Source organism: Diabrotica virgifera, chromosome 4, assembly GCF_917563875.1.
Source record: "Diabrotica virgifera virgifera chromosome 4, PGI_DIABVI_V3a".
Classification (NCBI taxonomy): Eukaryota; Metazoa; Arthropoda; class Insecta; order Coleoptera; family Chrysomelidae; genus Diabrotica; species Diabrotica virgifera.
The window spans coordinates 2,820,299-2,842,753 of NC_065446.1; the positions used below are offsets into that span (position 1 = coordinate 2,820,299).

The window sequence follows — 22,455 nt, forward strand, 5'->3', positions numbered from 1 at the left end:
GGTAAACAGCAAACAGAATATGTTGTGTAAAACGACATACAAATAAGTAAGAAAATTTCTTGAATTCATTTCCGAGGCAATTTTTCAAAAAATTATAGCTCCTCAAAAAAGTATTTCACTAATTTTGTAGTGCACTGTATATAAAAAGCAATGACCCAAAATACTTACCATTATGTAGCATCGTAAATTTTTTAGAAAATTGACTAGCAGGCAATAATTCTAATTAATTTAATTTAATCCTCTTTTAATCTTCACATAATGAGACAGACATTCCAGTTAAGGTTTCGAATCCAGGTATAAATAGATTAAAAACCTTTTACATATCATAAAGTTTTTTATTAAACAAACATAACATTCACGATTTTAATAAATATTTGATTATTTCAATTAAATACAAATCACAAAATATATTTATAAAGTAAAATAAAGTTCTGCAAGCAAACTAAGAGAGTCACTAATATCCAGCTCAGCGGGATGCTATTCTTCAAGGTGTGAAATTCTATAAACAAGGGATCTACCTGTTTTATGGATTGAACCCTTGTTTATTTATGTACATATTTCCATCAATAGTAGGTACCCCGATTAGCTGAATATTATTGACTCTCTTAGTTTGCTTGCAGAACTATACTATTTAATATTTAAGTTTTTAATATCAGATCTGTGCGCCTTTACTTTTAGTGATATATTTCAAAAATAAATGTCTCTTATACATGGCATAAATCGATATCAATAAGAACAGAATATTACAGAATTTTAAGTATATCTAGCGTAAATATAAATACCTATACATTAGAGATTCAAGTAAAATATTTTATCCATATAAAACATGATTCTTTTGCTGTTTTCAATTTAGTAGAATTTATTCGTGAATTTAGAGACATAAGGAGGCATGCAACTGCGTATATCTTAAGATAGTACAAGCGAGAGGAAATGTGCTGTTAAATGGAGAATTCAGATATGTACAATGTTATCATAGTTACATGGCGATCCATGTAATGCAATATTACATGGCGATCCTGCCAGTCCAGCCGCTCTAGGGATAGCTCCTAGAAGAATGGGGATACCACATGGCGAACCTGTCGGCCTATGTAATGTAACATTACAATAACCTATTAGAACTTTTAACTACGCAAAAGAAAAAGATCAAGAAGAACTTTTAAAAATATATATTTTTTTTATTTAATTTTCGAAGTATTCAGTCCTTTTGAATGGTCTTCAGTTCATTTCACAGAGCGAAACATTTAAATGGCAGTTAAGGGTATGCGCGGTATACAAGAAACATCATGCGTTTTATCGAACATCGCACTTTGATAAATTAAATGAAGGATGTATGTAAAAATAACGAATTTTGCTGTAAACACGAAGACGCAAGTTACAAAGAACATGCCTCCTTTGCCTCGTAATTAAACAATACAGCATACACCACTCACCAAGAGAGATAATTAAAATCATCACATCAAGAAAAATGGAAATGGTACCAGATGCAATGCAATCTGGATATAATTTCGAAAAGCCTTTAACCGTGCTTTTTCCATAAAGGGACGAATGACAGTCGAAAAAAACGAATTTCATAATGGCAGATCAATGCTGGTATACTGGCGGCTCTAAAACTGATCCAGGAGATAGAGCTGGAGTATACGGAGGGAAACCAAGGCTAAACTAGTGAAAGCTACCACTCTATTATCTTCGAAGTGGAAATTTATGCTATAGAGATGTGAATCATAAAGAGGAAATTCAGCACAGACTTAGAAAATTCTATTTGATGGCACGATTAAAGGCACTTGAATTGAATCGGACTGACAGCAAGTTTGTTTGGAAATGTCTTTAGAATCTGAGTCGGTTCTGAAAAAGCAACAATTTAAGTTTACTCTGGATGCCTGGACATACTGGCGTTTAAAGGAATGAAAAAGTAGTAGTTGCCAGAGGAGGGACAAAAGAAACATTTATAGACCCAGAACCTGTCGTTGGCATAGCAAGAAGCACAGCCAAAAGAACAATATAGGACTGAGTGGAATGGATGAAACGTAACCACTGGTACAAATAAATGGTTCTCAAATATTCAAAGGCTTTCACCATTCAAAGTTGATTTTAAAACCATAAAACCAATATTTTATCAAAAGCTTGGAAATCGAGTTCATAGATATGGAAGGACGAAGGAATTCAGGTCCTTTCATGTTCAGGATGAGAAACTTGAGAAAGTGTTTCGGCTTTACAAGAAAAGAACTATTTAAACTAGGAATAAATCAAATTAGGATGGCTTTGATGATATACAATCTCGAGATAGGAGAGAAAGCATTTTCAACCATTATTCAAGATGATTCAACACAGATATGGCAATGATAATTTACTGGTTACATTTTTAAAGTTGGATATTGTTTTTATGATGTTGATCATTGTTGTACATTGATCAACGTTATAAATATGAGAAAGGTTAAATACTTCGGTCATATAATGAGAGGACCTAAATATCGCTTACTCCGGTTGATCATACAGGACAAAATCGAAGGAAAACACTGGGTTCGAATAAAATAACTGTCCTGGCTGCGTAACATTAGACAATGGAAAAATCGAATGCTCCAGGAATTGAAAAAGACTAAGTTTTCACTCTAATGGCATATAAAACAACATAATGCTACTTTACATCCCACCATACTGAAAACAATGGGAACCTTCTCTGGTTACACCTCCGAGGCTTCTACAATTTGCAAGCCATACGGATGCTGAGATTAAGGAAGATGAGGGAATTTTACAATTTATAATTCACGTCCCATCTGCTCAGCGCGGTAAAGTTCCAACGAGAATGGTTCCATTCGTACTCCAATCAGAGTAAACATGTAAATCAAAAATGAACAACCATTTTCAATTTCGTTGCAAAACGAAAATACAGCCGCACCATATTCTAGTCCAATCAGAGAGTGCAGCAAGCACCTCTACCGGTTTCGAAACTTATTAGGCACATATGTTGCTCTCCCTGATCCAACCAAAACAAACCCCGGCGTGCAGTCCCGGATTTCAACGAACGAAATGGCATAGATGCCCTAGCGGCAACTGCTAGCAAAAGACTAAGTTTTCACTCTAATGGCATATAAAACAACATAATGTTACTTTACATCCCACCATACTGAAAACAATGGGAACCTTCTCTGGTTACACCTCCGAGGCTTCTACAATTTGCAAGCCATACGGATGCTGAGATTAGGGAAGATGAGGGAATTTTACAATTTATAATTCACGTCCCATCTGCTCAGCGCGGTAAAGTTCCAACGAGAATGGTTCCCTCCGTACTCCAATCAGAGTAAACATGTAAATATATAGCTGCCGACCGAGAAACATTTCATCAGCTACGATAGCCAACGCTTGAAAACAAGCACGGCACACAAAGAAGAAGATTGTTTTTATTTGGGATACACTAATGGACATAGAAAACTAAATGCTTATTGGTAATTTAAGCAGTATCCTTAACGTGTGTACAATTTAGTTATTCTCTTTTTATACTGAAGAGATATTTGAGACATATATTTTGCTACATGTAATAAATGAAAATAACTAAAATCTTTTATATGGACAAAATTTGTTTATAATAAACTTTAAACGTTTAATAAATGGTAATATAAACTTAACCGCAAAAGTTTTGCACCACCAAAAATTATGCTCATTTTCATTTATAGTTGATTTTCTTGTGAACGGGTTAACGGTTTTCCTAACGCTAGTTTCTTTTTTATTTTTTAGATTTTTCTTTGGTATTTATACTGTTGGGCAAATGTTTACTAAAACTTATTTTTTGAGCTTATACCGGGTGGAAGTAAAGAAATGTTTTCTTATGTTAAGTTTGTAACACTCTGTAGGACGAACAAGGTGCAAGGGTGGATATACATCAAAATCGTGTTGTAGTCTTATGTTGTGTGAAAATTGTGTTTTTTAAATTTCCCTGATATCTTTAAAAACAAAGACAGTAGACCGTTTTATACTTTAACATCTGTTTTAACTGAAACAATACTAAATTAACAAAAAAAATTACAATAATAGTTAACAAATCTTTACAGAAAGTGTTGTCCCTCTAATTCTAATAACAGCTTCACATCGTCTAGGCATGCTGGTTATTAAGCAGGCTGTTAGATTTTGGCCTGTAGAGTTTCAGGCCATATTTTCTATATTTTGCTGGAAAGCAGGAAGGAACTGACGAAGACTTTTTCTCCGACAATATCCCATCCATATGTGATCAATAGGATTAATTTCGGGACTGTGAGGGGACCACTTCAATATCTGAATATTTACCACACCTAAATATTGACCAACAACACCAAATCCTTTCTTGCTGCCAAGAAAATTCCACCCCAAAATAGGGAAATACCTACCGGTTATAACTAAAACCGGTTTTTTTACTCGACAATAATAAGTTTTTTCCGGCTGTTTTTTGTCCCGGTTATAACAGGTTTTTGTTCATAAAGTAATAACCGGTGAAAAACCGGATAAATTACCTCCGGAAAAAATAATGAATTCAGAGAAAAAATGGGGAAATTTTTCGTCACCTCACGCACTAAGAAGAAATTTTAAGCAGACCAAAACACTGATGATTAATTTCTATTTTCGATCCCAATTGGCTAGTTTCAACTTACAGTTGCCCCTGTCTCCTCTAACAAGATTGATTATCTTGGTATCGATATATCCTTTCGACAGTGTCGATATCGACAATATTGATATCGATTCGAATCGAGTATCGCAAACTAAAGTACAATGTAAATGTAACATTTTAAAATATGAAAAAGCGAACATCGATTTTTGACAGGTTATAACCGCCAGGTTAAAACGTAAGTAAAAAAAACCGGTATAACCAAAAGCCGGTGTTTTGTCAACAACCGCCATCCCTACCCCAAAACATCACAGAGCCTCCATTGAACAACCTCGTCTCTCTTATGTTGCGCTTACTTGAACTGAATGAAGATGTCGATCAGAACTAGAGCTTCACGATACGATACAATATCGATACTTTGTAAGTATTGAGTATTGTATTGGTTATGCCAATGAAGTATCGTATCGTGTATCGATATCGGCAATACTTTCTTACAAAGATATCGTATTGATATTGATTTCGATACGATATCGATACAATACTCGATAAAATATCGACATAAAAAGGATTAACTTAATAAAAAAACAATTCTTTATTAATTTCTCACAGTCTTCATTAAAAAAATCTCTACAAAAAAATATACAAGAAATAGGAGAAATTACATTGTAACCTCACAAAAAATGTAATCCTTTAAAGAGCTTTTCATCCATTTGTTCACACAAATGAGTTGTTTGATACTTTTATATTTTAATTATCCTTTTATTCGTTAGAACCAGCGCTAGTTATGAAAAGAGCCGCTCGACTGGTACGGACGTCATTTGGACAAACAAAATATCCCTAGCTAACCGAGATAAAACTAGAAAAACACTACTGTATGATTTCCATCATAATAAAATATTTGTGTCTTGTCCAGGTCTTGGAGATTGCAAGTAGTTTTCAATTTCCTTTTCAAAAACATCGATATTATCTGAATATTTGTCATCCTTCCCTTTTATCATCTGATGAGTTATTGGCCTCATCTTCCTTCTCTCTTGTACTAATGGAGAGCATACGCGCTTGTGCGTTTTATAACTCCTATAATATTTTAACTGTATAATAGGCCTTATGCAGCACTCACGTGGTGTTTTATTTTTTTTCCTCGATATCGATATTCTCAATAATATCGAGGCAGGCGTATCGACAATACAAGAATGATGAATACAATACAAGAAGATATTGTATTGATTTCAAATAATGAGTATCGTATCGACATTAATATTGCTAAGGTATGTATTGTATCGGTATCGTATTGATTTTCGATACGATATCAATACAATATCGATATTTTTATCGAATATCATGAAGCTCTAATCAGAACTGTTTACGTTATGTGCCCTTCTGTTTTTAAAGTTTCTTTTAAATGTTTTTAAAGATGTCAGGGCAGTTCAAAAAACAAAGTGTGCGCAAAACATAAGATCACAACACGATTTTAATGTATACCCACCCTCGTAGGTACCTTGTCATTCCTACAGGGTGTCTCAAACTTAACATAATAAAAACATTTGTTTTCTTCCACCTGGTATAAGCTCAAAGAAGAAGTTTGTGTAAACATTTGCTCAGTGTAAATACCAAAGAAAGAATCTAAAATAATAAAAAAAAGTAGCGGAATCCGTTAATTCGTTTACTAGAAAATCAACTAGAAAAATGAGCATAATTTTTGGTGGTGCAAAACTTTGCTGTTAAGTTTACATAGAATAGTCATAACTTTAAAATAGAAATAGCTTTAATTCAACGTCAGATAAATAGATTAATACATATAATAATATTAGCTAATATTGTTTCCATTTAATTGAATTCGGAATCTTCAGTTGTTTTTAACACCATCTACCAATTTACAAAATCACTAGCTACTGATGACTAATAATGTAAATGCTAATCAGACTTTTCATGGATTTTTTCGAAGCGCACTTTCCACTTGTCTTTGACACTGGTTAGTGACCACTAGGAAGTCTTTTGCTTCTTTTTCGGTTCCCGGCGTCTATCGGCTGGTTCGTTGTTCATCAGAAGCTTGAGGTCCTTGTAGTCCAGCTGCAAGTACCATCGAATAACTGTCAATCGGCCCAGATGCGTCGAGAGGCCGGAGGCCAGTAATTTAATGTAGGTCTGCAGGTGTCATTTTTGACAGAATTTAGATCGATAATCAAATATCTATTCTAGATCAAGAGATTTTAAGCTTTTAAACTACGTGAAGACACTATAGTTAGATACCGAATCTATATCACTACATCCCAAGTAAATAATGAATCTAAATGCATGTTGCAAGTATAAGCTTGTTACATAGGTCTTGCGGGTAAAAAAAGGAGTTTAAAAAAATAATATCTCGAAAACTAAAAATTATTTTTATTTATAATTGGAACATGTAAAAGTATAGTACTTAAGGTACTCTCAAAAAATTTTCAGCCAAAAATATTCATTTTTGTAGAGTTGGCTGCAATTTTTCGACAACAGCCCTTTTTTTGCGGTGGGCAGCATAACTAAGTCCAGTCTCAACTGAAATCAAAAAATCAAAAAGTTTCTTGTAGTTTATGCCTCTGGCTACTGAATGAACGAAGGAATTAAAAAAATGAAATTCTAAGATTTTACATAAGTTTAAAAACATTTTCGACCCAATTTTTCTCATTTTTTCAAAAATGACCATTTTTAAAGTGGTTTTTTTTATCAAACAAAAACAACTTCACCTATAAAAATTCCTTCGTTCATTCACTAGCCAGAGGTATAAAGTATAAGAATTTTTTTGATTTTTTGATTTCAGATGAGACTGGACTTGTTATGCTGCTCACCGCAAAAAAGGGCTGTTGTAGAAAAATTGCAGTCAACTCTACAAAAATGAATATTTTTGGCTGAAATTTTTTTTGAGAGTACCTTAAGTACTATAATTTTACATGTTCCAATTATAAATAAAAATAATTTTTAGTTTTCGAGATATAATTTATTTAAAAAGTCACTTGTTTTTACCCGCAAGACCTATGTGACTCCTTAATTGAAACATATCTTTGGTCAGGTTAGCCTTGGAAACCCTCAACTGACGTTCTGAAATGTTAGTTATGTTTGTACATGGCACACATTTGTATTTGACTACTATTTTAAGTATAGAGATTTCAAAATGACGTGTGTTGTTAACAATCTCTCCAAATATAATTAGAAAGTAGCTTATATTTCTTCCATTCATAAAAAAGGAAATAAGTTGGATTGCTCAAATTACAGAGGAATATCGGTAACTAGTACACTAAGCCGGGTGTACGGGCACATTCTTAGAAATATCATTGAGATGGAGTATAGCGAACAAGAAGAAGAAGAACAGGCTGGTTTCCGCGCTGGAAGGACTTGCACAGATAATGTCTTCTGCCTAAAACAATTGTTTGTTGACCTCCGTAAAGCATACGACAGCATTCCTGTGATTAAATTGTGGAAATCACTACAAGAAACTAACATCAGCTACACTCTAATCAAAGCCTTAAAAAATCTATATGAAAATTCTACATCACAAGTAAAAATTAGCAACACACTATCTAAAAAGTTCATCGTTAATTAGGGTCCGCGCCAGGGCTGCTGTATTTCACCAAATTTGTTCAAGATATACCTATGTTGCAAAAGCACTAAATCAGTGGAAACGTAAATGCCACGGTATGGATGGGTATAGACCTCGGAGAGGTTTGTTTATATACCTTACAATTTGCAGATGACCAAGTCATCATAGCTAATGATAAAGACGATCTACAGTATATGGCAAGAAAACTAAAGGAGGAATATGAACAGTGGGGCTTGGAAATTAATGTGGAAAAAACTAAATACCTACCCATAGGAGCTGAGTTATCCAATATCGAACTAGAGGATAATGAAGAAATCACATCCTGTAGTGAATACACGTACCTGGGGTTAATCTTCGATAAAACGGGAAAAGACGATGAGGAAATAAAGAAAAGGGTAACACAAGCTAGAAGAACAATTGGCTGCCTAAATGGAATACTTTGGACCTCCGAAATAGGAATACAGCGAAAATACAATATCTATGAAACACTTATTAAAAGCAGCCTACTTTACGGAGCAGAAACTTGGAGAATGACCGAGAACAACAGGAAAAAATTAGATGCTGTAGAAATGGATGTGTTTAGAACATCGTTAGGTATATTCCGTAGGGAAAGAGTTCGAAATGAGGAAGTAAGACGACGAATTGGAATAGACGGTTACTTAACAACAGACATTGAGAGGAAACAGTTGATTTGGTATGGTCATGTTCAAAGAATGGAAGACAAAAGATTGCCCAAAAAGATTATGCAGTGGGTACCACCAAACCGCAAAAAACGAGGAAGGCCCAAAAAGACATGGAAAGAAGGGGTAGCCAAAGCAATGAATACAAGGGATCTTAGAGATGGCCAATGGGATGATAGAAGGACGTGGAAGTTAGGCATCAGACAACGTTGAAAGACGTTCTAAAACCGATACATACATACCAAATATAATTAGCGTGCGGCCATACTAATTGTAATCTTCTGCGGGCAATATGATGTTAACATGTTATTTTAATGATAAAGGACCCTTGCTCGTGGAGTTTTCGGTACCTAGAGGCCATGTTAACGAAAACCTTTATAGGAAAACTTTAAGCGAGATTTATCAAGCAATATGACCAAAATGTCCAGAAAATCTTGTCATTTTTCTGCACGACAATGCTTTGCTTTATGTCGCCGAAGAAGTGAAAAAATCTACAACGAAAGAAATAGAAATAGAGAATATTAGAGTATCCACGCTATAGTTCCGATTTATCGCTCCACGATTTTCACATCTTTGCGTCACTGAAAATGGCGTTAAAAAGTAATCGTTTTCAGATGGACGAAGAAATATAATATGCCGTAAAGAATTCTTCGACCTACAGCTACAGCCACAAAAATTATTTCAACAAGGTATGCATCGGTTGGTGGAACAGTGAAATATGTGCCTTAAATATAATAGTAATTAATTATAGATATAATTGATGGATTCGACCGTTACTTGATGGAAGTTCATTTTATCTCACAATAAAACACTGAAAAACATTTGTTTTCTATACTTCCACAAAATTTATTACAACTATGTTATTACTACAGATGTTTCGGCAAAGTGCCTTTCTCAAGTGATATATTTTACAATGTGTTTGCCTTTTTAAGTCTTTAACTGAAGAGGTTGAGGAGTGGGGAGCTGTTTGTCTCGAGTTGGTCATTCAGAATTATATCTGTATTTTTCAATTTATTAATTTCCATTGATTCTAAAAGTGATAGCTTAAAGCCTTTATTGTGAATATGTAGAATTTGAAACTCTTCATTGAAAGAATGATTATGTTTTTCTCTTGTTGAAAGCCCTTTTGTGTTCTGCTATCCGTTTGTCAAAAGTTCTGCCAGTTTGACCGATGTAAGTTTTCGGACAGTCACCACAAGTTAGTTTGTACACACCACTCTGTAGTTGCTTTCTCTTTCGGCTTTTAATGTTTTTAATATGTTTGCTTAAGTTGTTGTTAGTTCTGAAAGCTGGTGTTATTCCTTTCTTTTTTATGGATCTGGCTATTTTTGTTGTTATTTTGCCAGTATATGTGAGAGAGCAGAAGGTACTGGGTTCTTTCTGTGGTGGTGGATACACTAATTTCAAGGCTTTCTTATGGAGTTTTTGGTTTACAGTTAACAACATTTTAAACCAAAAACTCCATAAGAAAGCCTTGAAATTAGTGTATCCACCACCACAGAAAGAACCCAGTACCTTCTGCTCTTTCACATATACTGGCAAAATAACAACAAAAATAGCCAGATACATAAAAAAGAAAGGAATAACACCAGCTTTCAGAACTAACAACAACTTAAGCAAACATATTAAAAACAATAAAAGCCGAAAGAGAAAGCAACTACAGAGTGGTGTGTACAAACTAACTTGTGGTGACTGTCCGAAAACTTACATCGGTCAAACTGGCAGAACTTTTGACAAACGGATAGCAGAACACAAAAGGGCTTTCAACAAGAGAAAAACAGACACTTCTACATACGCACTTCACATTCTAATCATAATCATTCTTTCAATGAAGAGTTTCAAATTCTACATATTCAAAATAAAGGCCTTAAGCTATCACTTTTAGAATCAATGGAAATTAATAAATTAAAAAATACAGATATAATTCTAAATGACCAACTCGAGACAAACAGCTCCCCACTCCTCAACCTCTTCAGTTAAAGACTTAAAAAGGCAAACACATTGTAAAATATATCACTTGAGAAAGGCACTTTGCCGAAACAGCTCTAGTAATAACATAGTTGTAATAAATTTTGTGGAAGTATAGAAAACAAATGTTTTTCAGTGTTTTATTGTGAGAAGTATAGATATGTTTACCGATAAATTTTTTCTGGATCAAAGATACGTTTCAATTGAACAAGCCTAAGTAAAAATGAAGGATAAAATATATACGGAGAGCGACAAAAGTTTGGAAAATGTTGCTGTTACTCACGACTCTCAAAATGATGATGTAAGTTAGAGCTAAAGTATACGGAGGGAAACCAAGGCTAAGCCTTAGTGAAGATCTAGAGAGTTACTGTACTATCTTCCAAGTGGAAATTTATGCGATAGAGATGTGCATGCAGTAAGTAGTAAGGAAGAACTGCAGGGCAGATAATATATAAAAATTATATCTATATCCAGATACAAATTTAGTTTGGAACTGTCTTTAGAATTAGAATATCGATAATATTAGCTTTGACCCTAATATTGTCAAGTCAAAAAATAACTATAAGCTACAGAATAACTAAATGAAATTAATGAATTAATTTGAAAATGATGAAGTAAAAACTAGGCAAATATTTCTTCCTTATTGTATTAAAATATTTTATGAAATAATAATAAACAATCTTTCTTGCAACAAACATTTACTAATTAAGGATGATTAGGTGCAATACAAATATTTAGATGTAACCATTACCAAATAATATGTACCCCTTTAAACCGTTCCAATAAAAAATTAACAATTTGAAATGATTTGTTATAGTTTTTAAATGTTACAGTACTAAATGTAGATTTTTGGGAAGCAAAAATAAAGCTGACATTTTTTTAAAAGTAAAAATGATTTCTTCTTCTTTTGTATAGGCATGACTCTGTCTGTTCCTTCAATGTGCCTCTAATAAGTTATCGTTCCATCGTTTTCGTGGTCTTCCCACTGATCGTCTTCCTATTGGGGAACCGTCTCTCGCTGTCCTGACTACCCTATTTGCTGTCATTCGGCTTATGTAGTCATTCCATTCCATTCTTCTGTTTCTTACCCAGTTATTCATGTTATTCACCTTGCATCTCCTTCGTATATCTGTACTTCTAGCTCTGTCCCATAGAGTCTTACCATCGATTTTTCGAAGGGTTTTCATCTCCGCTGTTTCGAGCAATCTTTTTGTCTTCTCTGTGTCGGGTCGTGTTTCTGCCGCGTATGTCATTAGTGGTCTGATGACTGTTTTGTAAATTCTGCCTTTCATTTCTTTTCCGATATTTTTATTTCTCCATATTGTATCATTCAGGCAACCTGCGGCTCAGTTTGCTCTATTCACTTGATCTTCCACTTCTGTTTCGAGCCTTCCGCAGCTAGAGAGTGTGATGCCTAGATATTTAAACTCCATCACTTGTTCTATTATCTGACACTCCAGCTCCAATTTAAATCTTATTGGATTTGCTATTATAACCATGCATTTTTGTCTTTTTTGGGGAAATTAACTTGTTAAATTTTCTGGCGATTATGTTAAATTGGTGCAGTATACGTTGTAAATCATCTTCACTTTGAGAGATTAGTATTGCATCGTCTGCATAGCAGATTATTTTAAGTTGTTTTTCTCCCATTTGGTATCAATTTTTAGTTCTTACCTTTTTTATTATTTTATCCATGATCAGGTTGAACAATAAAGAACTCAAAGAATCCCCCTGTCTTATCCCATTGCCGGTTTCAATTGGGTCAGTTAGTTCATCTTCTACTTTTTCTTTTATTGTGTTGTTCTGGTAGATATTTTCGATCGTTTTAATTATTCCTAGCACTTATTATGACTTAATGGTAATTACCAAAGCCTTACTAATGAAAAAACGTGACATCGTTTAGGTGTATCTCATATATACCTATTACATACAATATGAAAATTCTGATTTAGCCTTCTTCTTAAGCCATCTTCTCTTCTTTTTTTTCACGTGCCATATCAGAATTATCCGACGTTGGCGATCACCATTACGAAAGCTTCTCGATCTTCCGCAATACGGAATCATTGTCCTGCTTGATATTTGAGTCCATTCATGAATGTTTTTTTAACCAAGGAACTAGTTCTTTTCTTTGTTTTTTTTTTGACCGGATTTTTTTATGTCAAACACTATGTACCTACATGTAAAACCGTAACATTAAAAATAAAAAAGTATTTGTTTTCTAAACAATTTGAACTGTCAATGAATGAAGGAATTGTATAAATTACTAACTAAATACCTACTTTAGTAATTTATCATGCAGTTTGATCATACCTTATGCTAAAATGTAGTTCAACCATAGCCCACCACAGTTAATAGTGTTAGACCATCTTCCATAAGACACCAGCAGACCTAAATTAATTGCAACCGAAGAAACACCACAAATATGTTAAGAAACTACCTATCACATTTTATTGTGACAAAAATAACATTTTTACGTACAAAAAATTAATAAACTTTTATTAAAAAATTATAAGTATGTGGTTTTCAATAAATAAATGACAAAAATAGTTATTTATGATATAAGTGTTAAAAGTACACGTTTAAGGCACGCATGTGAAAGTTTGCAGAATGAGCGATAGCGAGTTCTGCAATTCACATGAGTGCCTTAAAAATGTACTTTTTAACACGCATATCATACAATATTTTTTCTACAAACGTAATTACAGGACAATATCTACAAAAACTTTTACTTGAACCTGACTGACATTCCATTTTTATATTTGTTTGACATTACATCAAAATTGTCTATACGGTCAATACGAACTGCAGTGCCTTAAAAATATTTTAAAGCACTAGTGCCTTAAAGTAGCATTTTTAACGCTCGTATGGAGTGCTAAAAAAATTTAACTTGCTTTAAGTGCTAAATTTTTAACACGGTTGTAGAAAAAATAGATTTTTTTAATAAAAATTTTTTATTGAAAAATCCTTTATAAAATTGTTTGTGATTGTGATGATTTTGTGATGGTATACCTAAGGCCAGCTACAGGAAAATTTTTTCTTCGTGTAATTATTTTAATCACCTTCACTTCGAATGCTAAATTTGAGTCAAACATTATACATGCCATCAATTTTTTAAGCTTACGTTTGCTGATTTTTTCGGTAAGATAGGCAAAATGCCTTCACTCCCAGAATTTTTTTATTTTTGTTACATTCCATGTGATTTAAAAATACGATTCGTAATTTTTTCGTTTTTATTTTCTTTCGGTGGGTTACAAACAAATTAAAAATTTCAAAAAAGTTGAAGCTTTTATAAAACTTGTCTATCCATTATCTTCTATCTAAGTGCATTTATTTTCGTTTCGAGAAAAGCGTATAATTTTTTTCTTGTACATGGCTGCAGGTTTATTTTAATTTTGTATAGGTATGTTATCAAAAAATATGCATGCCCGAAGGCCGCTGGAGGTGGAATGGCGTGATCAGATGCTGGAACACAACGAGACGCCAAAATACCTTGGCGTCCATCTGGATAGAACTCTGTCTTACCGATACCACTGTCAAGATGTCAATAAGAAAGTAAGTGCCAGAAATAATATCATCTGCAAGCTAACTAATACAAAATGGGGAGCACAACCACACACTCTCCGCACTTTTGCCTTAGCATTATGTTTTTCGGCCGCGGAGTTTGGAGCACCAGTATGGGCAAACTCTGCTCACTCAAATATCGTCGACGTGGCTCTAAATGAAACGGTTTGTATAATATCGGGTTGCCTGAAACCGACACCTAACGAAGAGGTATACCCCATAGCTGGGATTGCTCCACCACCTATCAGGAGGAAGGTCACGTCAGAAGTAGAACGAAAAAAGCAGGAGACGGACCGAAGACACCCCTTATATGACCGCCAAACTCAGCAACGCAGACTAAGATCTCGGAAAAGCTTCCTGAGAACATCAAGATTCATCCCCGAAGCGCCAGAGACGCGCCGAATACACCTATGGCAAGCGTCAGCTACCGCGACACATTTTCCTCCGTCAGAGGAAATGGCTGCTGGACACAATTTACCGTATCCGACTTGGAAAGCGCTAAACAGACTAAGAACCGGCGTTTCACGTTTTGCTAGTAACCTGAAAAAATGGGGATACCAGGAGGACGATACCTGCAATTGTGGCGCGGTTCAGACCAGCCGGCATCTGCTATCATGCACAGAGATGAGAGAGACCTGCACAGAAGAAGACTTAATTATAGCAAATGACAGGGCCATCTATGTGGTCAACCATTGGAAATACAGAATTTAAAATTGTTAGTGTTCCGGTCACGGAAAATAAGTAAGTATCAAAAAATATATTTTTGATTTTTCCAGATTTTTCAATAATGGCTGCCTTCAAAAACCCGAAAAACTGTTTTTGGTAGTTTTGGAGAATTTTGGGGGAGTCGGAGAATAGATACAATATGAATCAATTTCTTAATATTTTTACGTTTTATGTGTTTAACAAATAAAACTCATCGCAATTTTTTCGTTTTTATTTTTTTTTTCGGTGGATTGCAATGAATTTTAAATTTTTAAAAATTTACACGATAATTGAGGATTTTACAAAACTTGCTAATTTTTTAAATACCCGTAGGTTGAGTGTACCTCACCTAAAAATGCATTTTCTTGAGTTTCGAAAAAAGAGTACAACTTTTTTTTTGTAGATAGCTGCAGGTCAATTTTTCTACTTTGTGTTTTTATCAAAAAATATATTTCTGATTTTTTTCAAATTTTTTTGTAGCGCCCCTTCGAAACCGGAACAACTGGATTTTTAGGGGTTTTTGAGGATTTTTCCTAGTTTAAAGATTTCAAATACTTATATTAAATCAAGGTTTTTGTAGGTTATATAATTTGAAGTAACTGAGTTCTTTAGGACATACAAAAATGTAAGTAACACCTTTAAACCCCCATAAAAACCCCAAAAAGGTTTTTGAGGATTTTTGGGAGTTTTTGGGGAGCTGGTAATATTTTTGTCAATGCATTTCCAATTCATATTAAAAAAATATGAAAGGGAATAGTTTCGGCTATAAAAAATAAAGACAATATAACTATGGTTTATTCGAAAAATCAGATTTTCAATGGATATTTGGGGTTTTTACTGTATTTACTCAATTTTTGCCATTCAAAAATTAAAAAAAATATGGCACAACATTAAAAAACCACTTGAAAACCAGTTTTTTTGCACATTTCAAGAAATCTCTGAAATATCTAAGCTTTATTTTTAAACCAAGAGGAGTAAACTAAAAAGACAGATACACACCCAAGAAAGTCACTAGAAATAACACCAAATACATCTTATTTTTTGGATGATCATATCGGCCTTTGATGGTAATCCATAAATATTATATTATACTAATACGTTGCTATAGAGTTCTAAAAACAAATGTTTTTTTTTATTTTTTATATAAAAACTAAAAATCTAAACATTAAAGCAATAACGCAAAAAATACAAAAAAAATCGCTGATATAACTTAATTAACCTATGAAATGCCAATAGTGTCAAGATTTTATAAATTTCATTAGTGTCAAAATTTGATAACAGTGGAGTAAACTTGCTTGAGGTTGGACCAATTACAAACAAACTTTACGGTGCGGGAAATTTGAATTACTCCTCTTGGTTTAAAAACAGACTATAGCCTCATTAGGTAAATATAAGAAATAGGTACATAGTCTCATTTTATAAAATTTTTGAAAACACGCTATTTAATGATGTAGAAAGGTAAAAATATTAAGTAAATCCAGTAAAAACCCCGAATAAGCATTGGAATATTAGTTGTATGGATTGTAGTAGTTGCTTCTTTGGGCGTTGAAACTATTCTTTTTTCATATTTTTTTAATATGAATTTAAGACGCATTGATTCCGGTTATATCGATTTCAAATAATATTATTATTCCTGCAAAGACTCGAAAACATCCTTAAAACCTTTAAAAATTGGTATTTCCCCAATTTTTCAATGACCAAAAGGATATTATTATGTTATTTTTATTGTTTTTATTAAATACGACTTCTTCCATTGCAACGCAAAATCTCTTATGTATTAATAAAATTTGTAAACAAAAATTTTATTTAAAATTTCTCTCGAATACAAAATACATGTTTATTACAAAATGCCTTATTTTAGCTCTGAACATATTTGTGGTTATTTTAAATATTTAAAAACACTCACCAACATCTCATCGTCTGGAATCCTCGACAAAAGGTCGAGAATTTCATTATTGGGCACTGAATGAGGTCTCAATATCCTTCTAAAGAACTTGTTAACACCCCACAACATTAGTAAGTACCTAATTGGTAAGATGTATAAGACTACAGTTGCTACAGCCAGCAGGAATATGGCGATGCAAGATAAATAAGGAACTGTGAAGTTGAACATACTGAAAACGAAAAAAAAGTTATTCTATATAAATTATAATTTTTTTCCTTATTAGCTTTGGATTGCTTGATCCATTCAGCCACGATAGATAATAAATTACTGTTTGGTACAATATTCCAAATATAATAAAACTACGTACATGTGCGCACATAATACTTATGCACGCAAATACCATACATAGGTAGATACTGAAATCAATAAAAAGCAAAAAAATACAAAAAAGGAGTTGGAAAAATTAAATTGACCGGCAGGTATATCCATCATTCATGGCCCTAACCAACTTAAATTAATTTACAAATAATGAAATTGACAAAAAAACTAAATGCTAATACTAAATACTAATACTAAATATTAATAAATATATGTTTTTTTTAAACAGCGCTAAGGCTTCAACCCGGTTCGACACCTCGGAGGTTTAGTCCTTCTTTGTGTTTTTAATCTTCTCCTCTTTTTTATTTTATAATTTATTTTTTTATTTTATATTTTTTTAATTTGATTAAATTTTTCCTTTTTTGTTTTGGTTTCTTTTTTGTTTTTTAATATTTTCTGTTATTTTTTTTTTTTTTTTGTTTTATTTTTAAATTTTTTGTATACATCTTTTTTTTATTTATTTTTCAATTTTTTCAATATAAATTTTTATACAATTTTATTCTTATTACCTCCCTGTAAAATTTACTTAATAAAATTTCACGGTGAGATAATATTACATAAGTATAAACATAAAACAAACAATAATTGCAAGTTAAATTTTCCTATTAGTTCTTTTTAAAAACTCCCAGATGATTTGTTTAATCTTAGAATTTCAGTTTAAAATTTGTTTAAATTATAAATGAAAATAAGCAATATTTTAGAATAAGATGGGTAAGCATCATTGGAGGAAAACAATTGAAGAAGGTATGGGCAGTCCAGACTCTGTCCAAAAATGGATAGAATATGCACTCTATGTAACTTTTTATTTATTAATGTGATTTTTTTTAAAGTATAACATAATTATTAACTTACTTTTTAATACCTTCCAACAACGATGCAATCCGTCCTATCGCATTCTGAACACCCTGCGTTACTTCTTGAATCGCTTGCAAACGTTCTTTCAGACTTTTCTTTTCTTCTTTCTCTTTGTCTTCCTCATCGTCGTCTTCTCCGTCTGAATCCTGCGATTCATCCCATGGAACTTGTAAAGGTCCTGATAAAGATCTTACTATATACTGTTTTAAAAACACCAAGAGAACTAATATCGGGAACATCCATGGCTGGAAATAGTAGCAAAGTGTAACCCAAACTACTAAGGCCGCAAAGCTTTGCAGTTTTGATTCCCATTCAAAACAATTTCTGAAAGATTAAATAATATTTACTACACATTTATAAGTAACTAAAGGAATAGGGAATTGTAGTATTTTTTAGTCTTTTTACTTTATCGTACTACATACGTAGTATGAGTATAATAGATATTACTTTATCGTACTACATACGTAGTATGAGTATAATAGATAAAGTTATAGGATCGTGCAAAAAAATTTTTTCAGATTTCACTTTTTTTCGACGTTTTGAGTCCCCCTGAGTCTAAAAAGCAAATAAAAAAAACATGTCGGAAGTATGTATGTACGTACGTACGTACGTATGTACGTACGTACGTATGTCGCCACCGCCCAGCAAAAACTACTGGGCCGATTTTGATGAAATTCGGTATGAGTAAGTTTAAGAGAATTTTGTCGAGAAACTAAGCTTTTAAAAAAACCTCTCAAAGGGGGGCCGAAATAGGGGGGTTATTTAGGGCCCATTTTTGCAAATTTTGACCGAAATGAATGAAATTCAACTCAAAGTAAGCTCATCGATAGGTAAATAAAAATACGTAATTTGACATTTCCAAATTCAAAATGGCGGCCAACATGGCCGACCGCCCACCCGACACATTTCCCTATCTATCTAAAAACTTGTTTAAGATAAGTTTAATTTGAAAAAGTCGTTATATAGCCTAAAGATAGGGCTATAACAACGATGTTATCGTTTTTCAGAAAAAGTTACAGGTTGCCTAAATTTAAGAGGTCAAATTTTGACATAAATTTGAACTAGATTTTCTGAAAAATGGCTCCAAGGAATTTTTTTATTTTTTGACATATTTTTGATATCCTGTCAGTAAATTGAACGACATTAGTCATATATCTTAACTCCCCATAGGAGGGGAGTTATGAATTTTTTATAAAAAAATATTCGAGTGCCCGTAACTTCCTTCTTAATAGAAACTAAAATTTGAAATTTTGCAGACATATATCTTTATTATCTATTATCACAATAAATTTTACCAAAAATATGGCTTCCGGTTGAACCGGAAATGAATAAAAAATCTTAATTTTTTTAGATACTCCCTATATATTTTAACATATTTTGAAATAATGCAAAATTACCTTTCCAATGACATAAAATTCATTGCAGTTACGGTAAATAGAAATTTTGCTATAATCTTATGTGTCCTCTCTCACGCGTTCATAGCAGAGCATTATTGTAGGGCAGTCAATGAGGGTATTTGGCTCCGAATTCCATTAATAGTATTAAAATAGAAATATGTTTTGTCGGTATGTTACAAAGGCTGCAACAACTTTATTCAATGGAGGATCTGTAACTGTTTGGAGAGAAATATCTCTTACAGCGCGAACGAATCTTGTTGCTTTATAAACACGTTCCTTAGCAAGTGAAAGGTGTATTACAGACATTTTTTTGGGCGGAGGTAAATTCCTGACCAACCAGTAAAAACATATAATCCGACAGGTATTTTCCTCACCAAAGCTAAAGGTTCCTATTAATCCGGTAGGTATTTTCCTCACCAACTCACTCAGGTAATAAAATAAAAATATAGATTTATTTAAGAATGTCTATTATGAAAGCATCCGAAATCCGAATATAAAACATTAATTTCCTTACATTATAATAATAGTTTATACTTAATATAGATAATATGCAAGACGTATAAATTATTATTTAATATTTACTATAATAAGACAGACACTTTACAAAATCCATTCTAGTCATTTGATTAGACTAATATCTTATTCATAAATTTACTACATTTTTCAATTTCAGTTTAACTTGTTTATCTTTGATAGGTTTTGCAATATGCAAACTTTAAATTTTAACATACGTATCTACCTGAAATTCTTTAATTTTTTTAAAGAAAATATATATGGATGGATGCGTATTACAAAACGATAAATTAAAATGCGAATGAAAAGATTCGCAAGCATTCGTAATAAGAATAACAGAAGAATTTGCCTCTGTCCACAAATATGGGGAGAATATGGCATTTTCGTCTATATAAGTTTCAACTAAATAATTAACATATCTATCTTAAATTTCATTTCCTGGTTTGCATGACATTAAATCAAACACAAAACAATCTGATACGTCTTCTGGTTTTATATGTAAGGCCAAAAGTATGTTTGAGCCACTTGCCTCTTTCAGAATAATTTTTATATTCTGATATTAAATCAAGAGACCAAGATATTTCTATACCAAGCTTAGTGTAGGTGAAATTTACAACCATGTATTTTAGTGTTCGGACACATTTCAATGATTGCATTCCTTTTCAAAATCTTCAAAAATTTTACTAACATTAAACTCAATTTTGAGAGCTTTAAAAATTTCTGATTTTAACAAATAAAAAATATTGTTGTAAATTTCTGTTTTTTTTTGTTTGGCAGTAAACAGTATAATAAATAAATATAATGCTCATTAATTAGCCCATGAATAATGAATAATTGCAATGTGCCATCCATATAATAAAATTCAATGTGGCTAAAAGCCTTAATTTGTTATAAAGAGAAAAAAGTTTATAAAGAGAAAATTTTCCCTCTTGTTTGTTTTTTCAGCACACCCCGTCACAAGTTCTTGAACCTCATCAATATTGGAAGGAAGTCGACCAGGCATCATTTTTCGTCGATAATTATATATTTTTTCTTATGTAATTGACAACAATCTTAGTAATTGTTTCAGACAAATTAGCTGCAAGTGCATGGCGTATAATTTTTGCTGGTTTTTCAATTCTCTTCTGCTTTACGTTTACAATAGTTAGAAACAATTTTTCGATCTAACTTCTGACAATCTGGTTCATGATTATGTTGTCGGCTACTTCTAGATATTGTAAAAGTTGCACCAATAGTAAAAAAGAATGTGTGTGTACTTTGTACGCACGTAAGAAGTTATACTTCTATTATATGATTTAAACGAAATTAATATACTTTTTATTTATATTTTGTTTAAATATTAAACTAATTTATACTTACTACTTCTCAAACATTTTTATTAGAACAGTGCCAAAAATTAAAATAATAAAAGAATAAAACACACACAAACACATTAAACAAGCCACAAATGATGTCTGAACATTAATTGTCGAAAATTTTTTTAACTAAATACGTATTTTCTGAAAATACAATTATATAATAAATATACTTACAATCATAAAATGTATTAAAAAAAACAAAAAAGAAAGTTTCTATTGGGACTCGAACCAGCGCTGATAAGAGCGGTTGGTATTGGAATTCATTCGCCTTCTCCGCTTAGCCACGGACACTATGTGTCATTATTTACGAAGATCGACTAACTAAACGGATTAAACTTGTGATATTTTGAAAATTGATCAAATTATTTTAATTTTGAATTGATCACTTTCTATTAAACATGCCATTTTTGTCAAAATTCTAATTGTGACTAAAAATAAAATACTATAATTAATTAATTAATTATTATAACTATAGGTACCTACTGTAATTTAATAGTAGATCAATAATTCAATTGAATGCCTTTTAGTAAAAACTACCTGAAATAACTGAAATAACCATTTTGGGATTATGACATACCCTTATAAACTCAGGCAAAAGATTATTTTGGTGAGGAAATTACACCCTCCTTTTTTTTAACCTTAGAAAAAATTTGTTAATTTGTAGGGAAATACTAGTAAGAAGGATCTTATTACTTACTGGAAAAGCTTGCCGAATTCTAAGAAATACATCACAAATACCTTAAGCCTTAGAACATTTTTCACAAAAACTTGCCGCTTGAATTTTACTTCAGTCTGCATGTATTTTTCCTCCCTTGGATTTAAAGTTCTTATACATGCTCTAATCGGATTCCACTGAATTATCATTTCCAGAAGAATTTGTGGCCCATTTCCTTTCGCCCTCGTTCGTAGTTTTTTATCTTTTAGAGCGAACCACCTTTTTTCCCCATTTCGTATTCGTAGAAGGGGAATTGCGATTTTACCTGAAAATAAGTGTTTATTATTAATATGTATATAATA

At 32.4% G+C, this 22,455-nt stretch overlaps 1 protein-coding gene across 8 annotated transcripts in view; it reads right to left on the reverse strand.

Annotated features, from left to right (window-relative positions):
• Positions 1 to 314: 314 nt before the first annotated feature.
• LOC114332991 (multiple C2 and transmembrane domain-containing protein) overlaps positions 315 to 22,455 on the reverse strand; it is a 309,140-nt gene continuing 286,999 nt past the window's right edge. For 7 of the 8 annotated variants that reach the window (XM_050647930.1, XM_050647932.1, XM_050647933.1 and 4 more), the window contains 4 exons: positions 22,136 to 22,418; positions 18,168 to 18,494; positions 16,959 to 17,166; positions 315 to 6,712 (listed from right to left, as the gene is read on the reverse strand). In XM_050647930.1, the coding sequence (XP_050503887.1) occupies positions 6,551 to 6,712; positions 16,959 to 17,166; positions 18,168 to 18,494; positions 22,136 to 22,418 (980 nt within the window). In that variant the 3' untranslated portion in view covers positions 315 to 6,550. The remainder of the gene's footprint in view (positions 6,713 to 16,958; positions 17,167 to 18,167; positions 18,495 to 22,135; positions 22,419 to 22,455) is intronic. The other variant, XM_050647929.1, reaches the window with a different exon arrangement.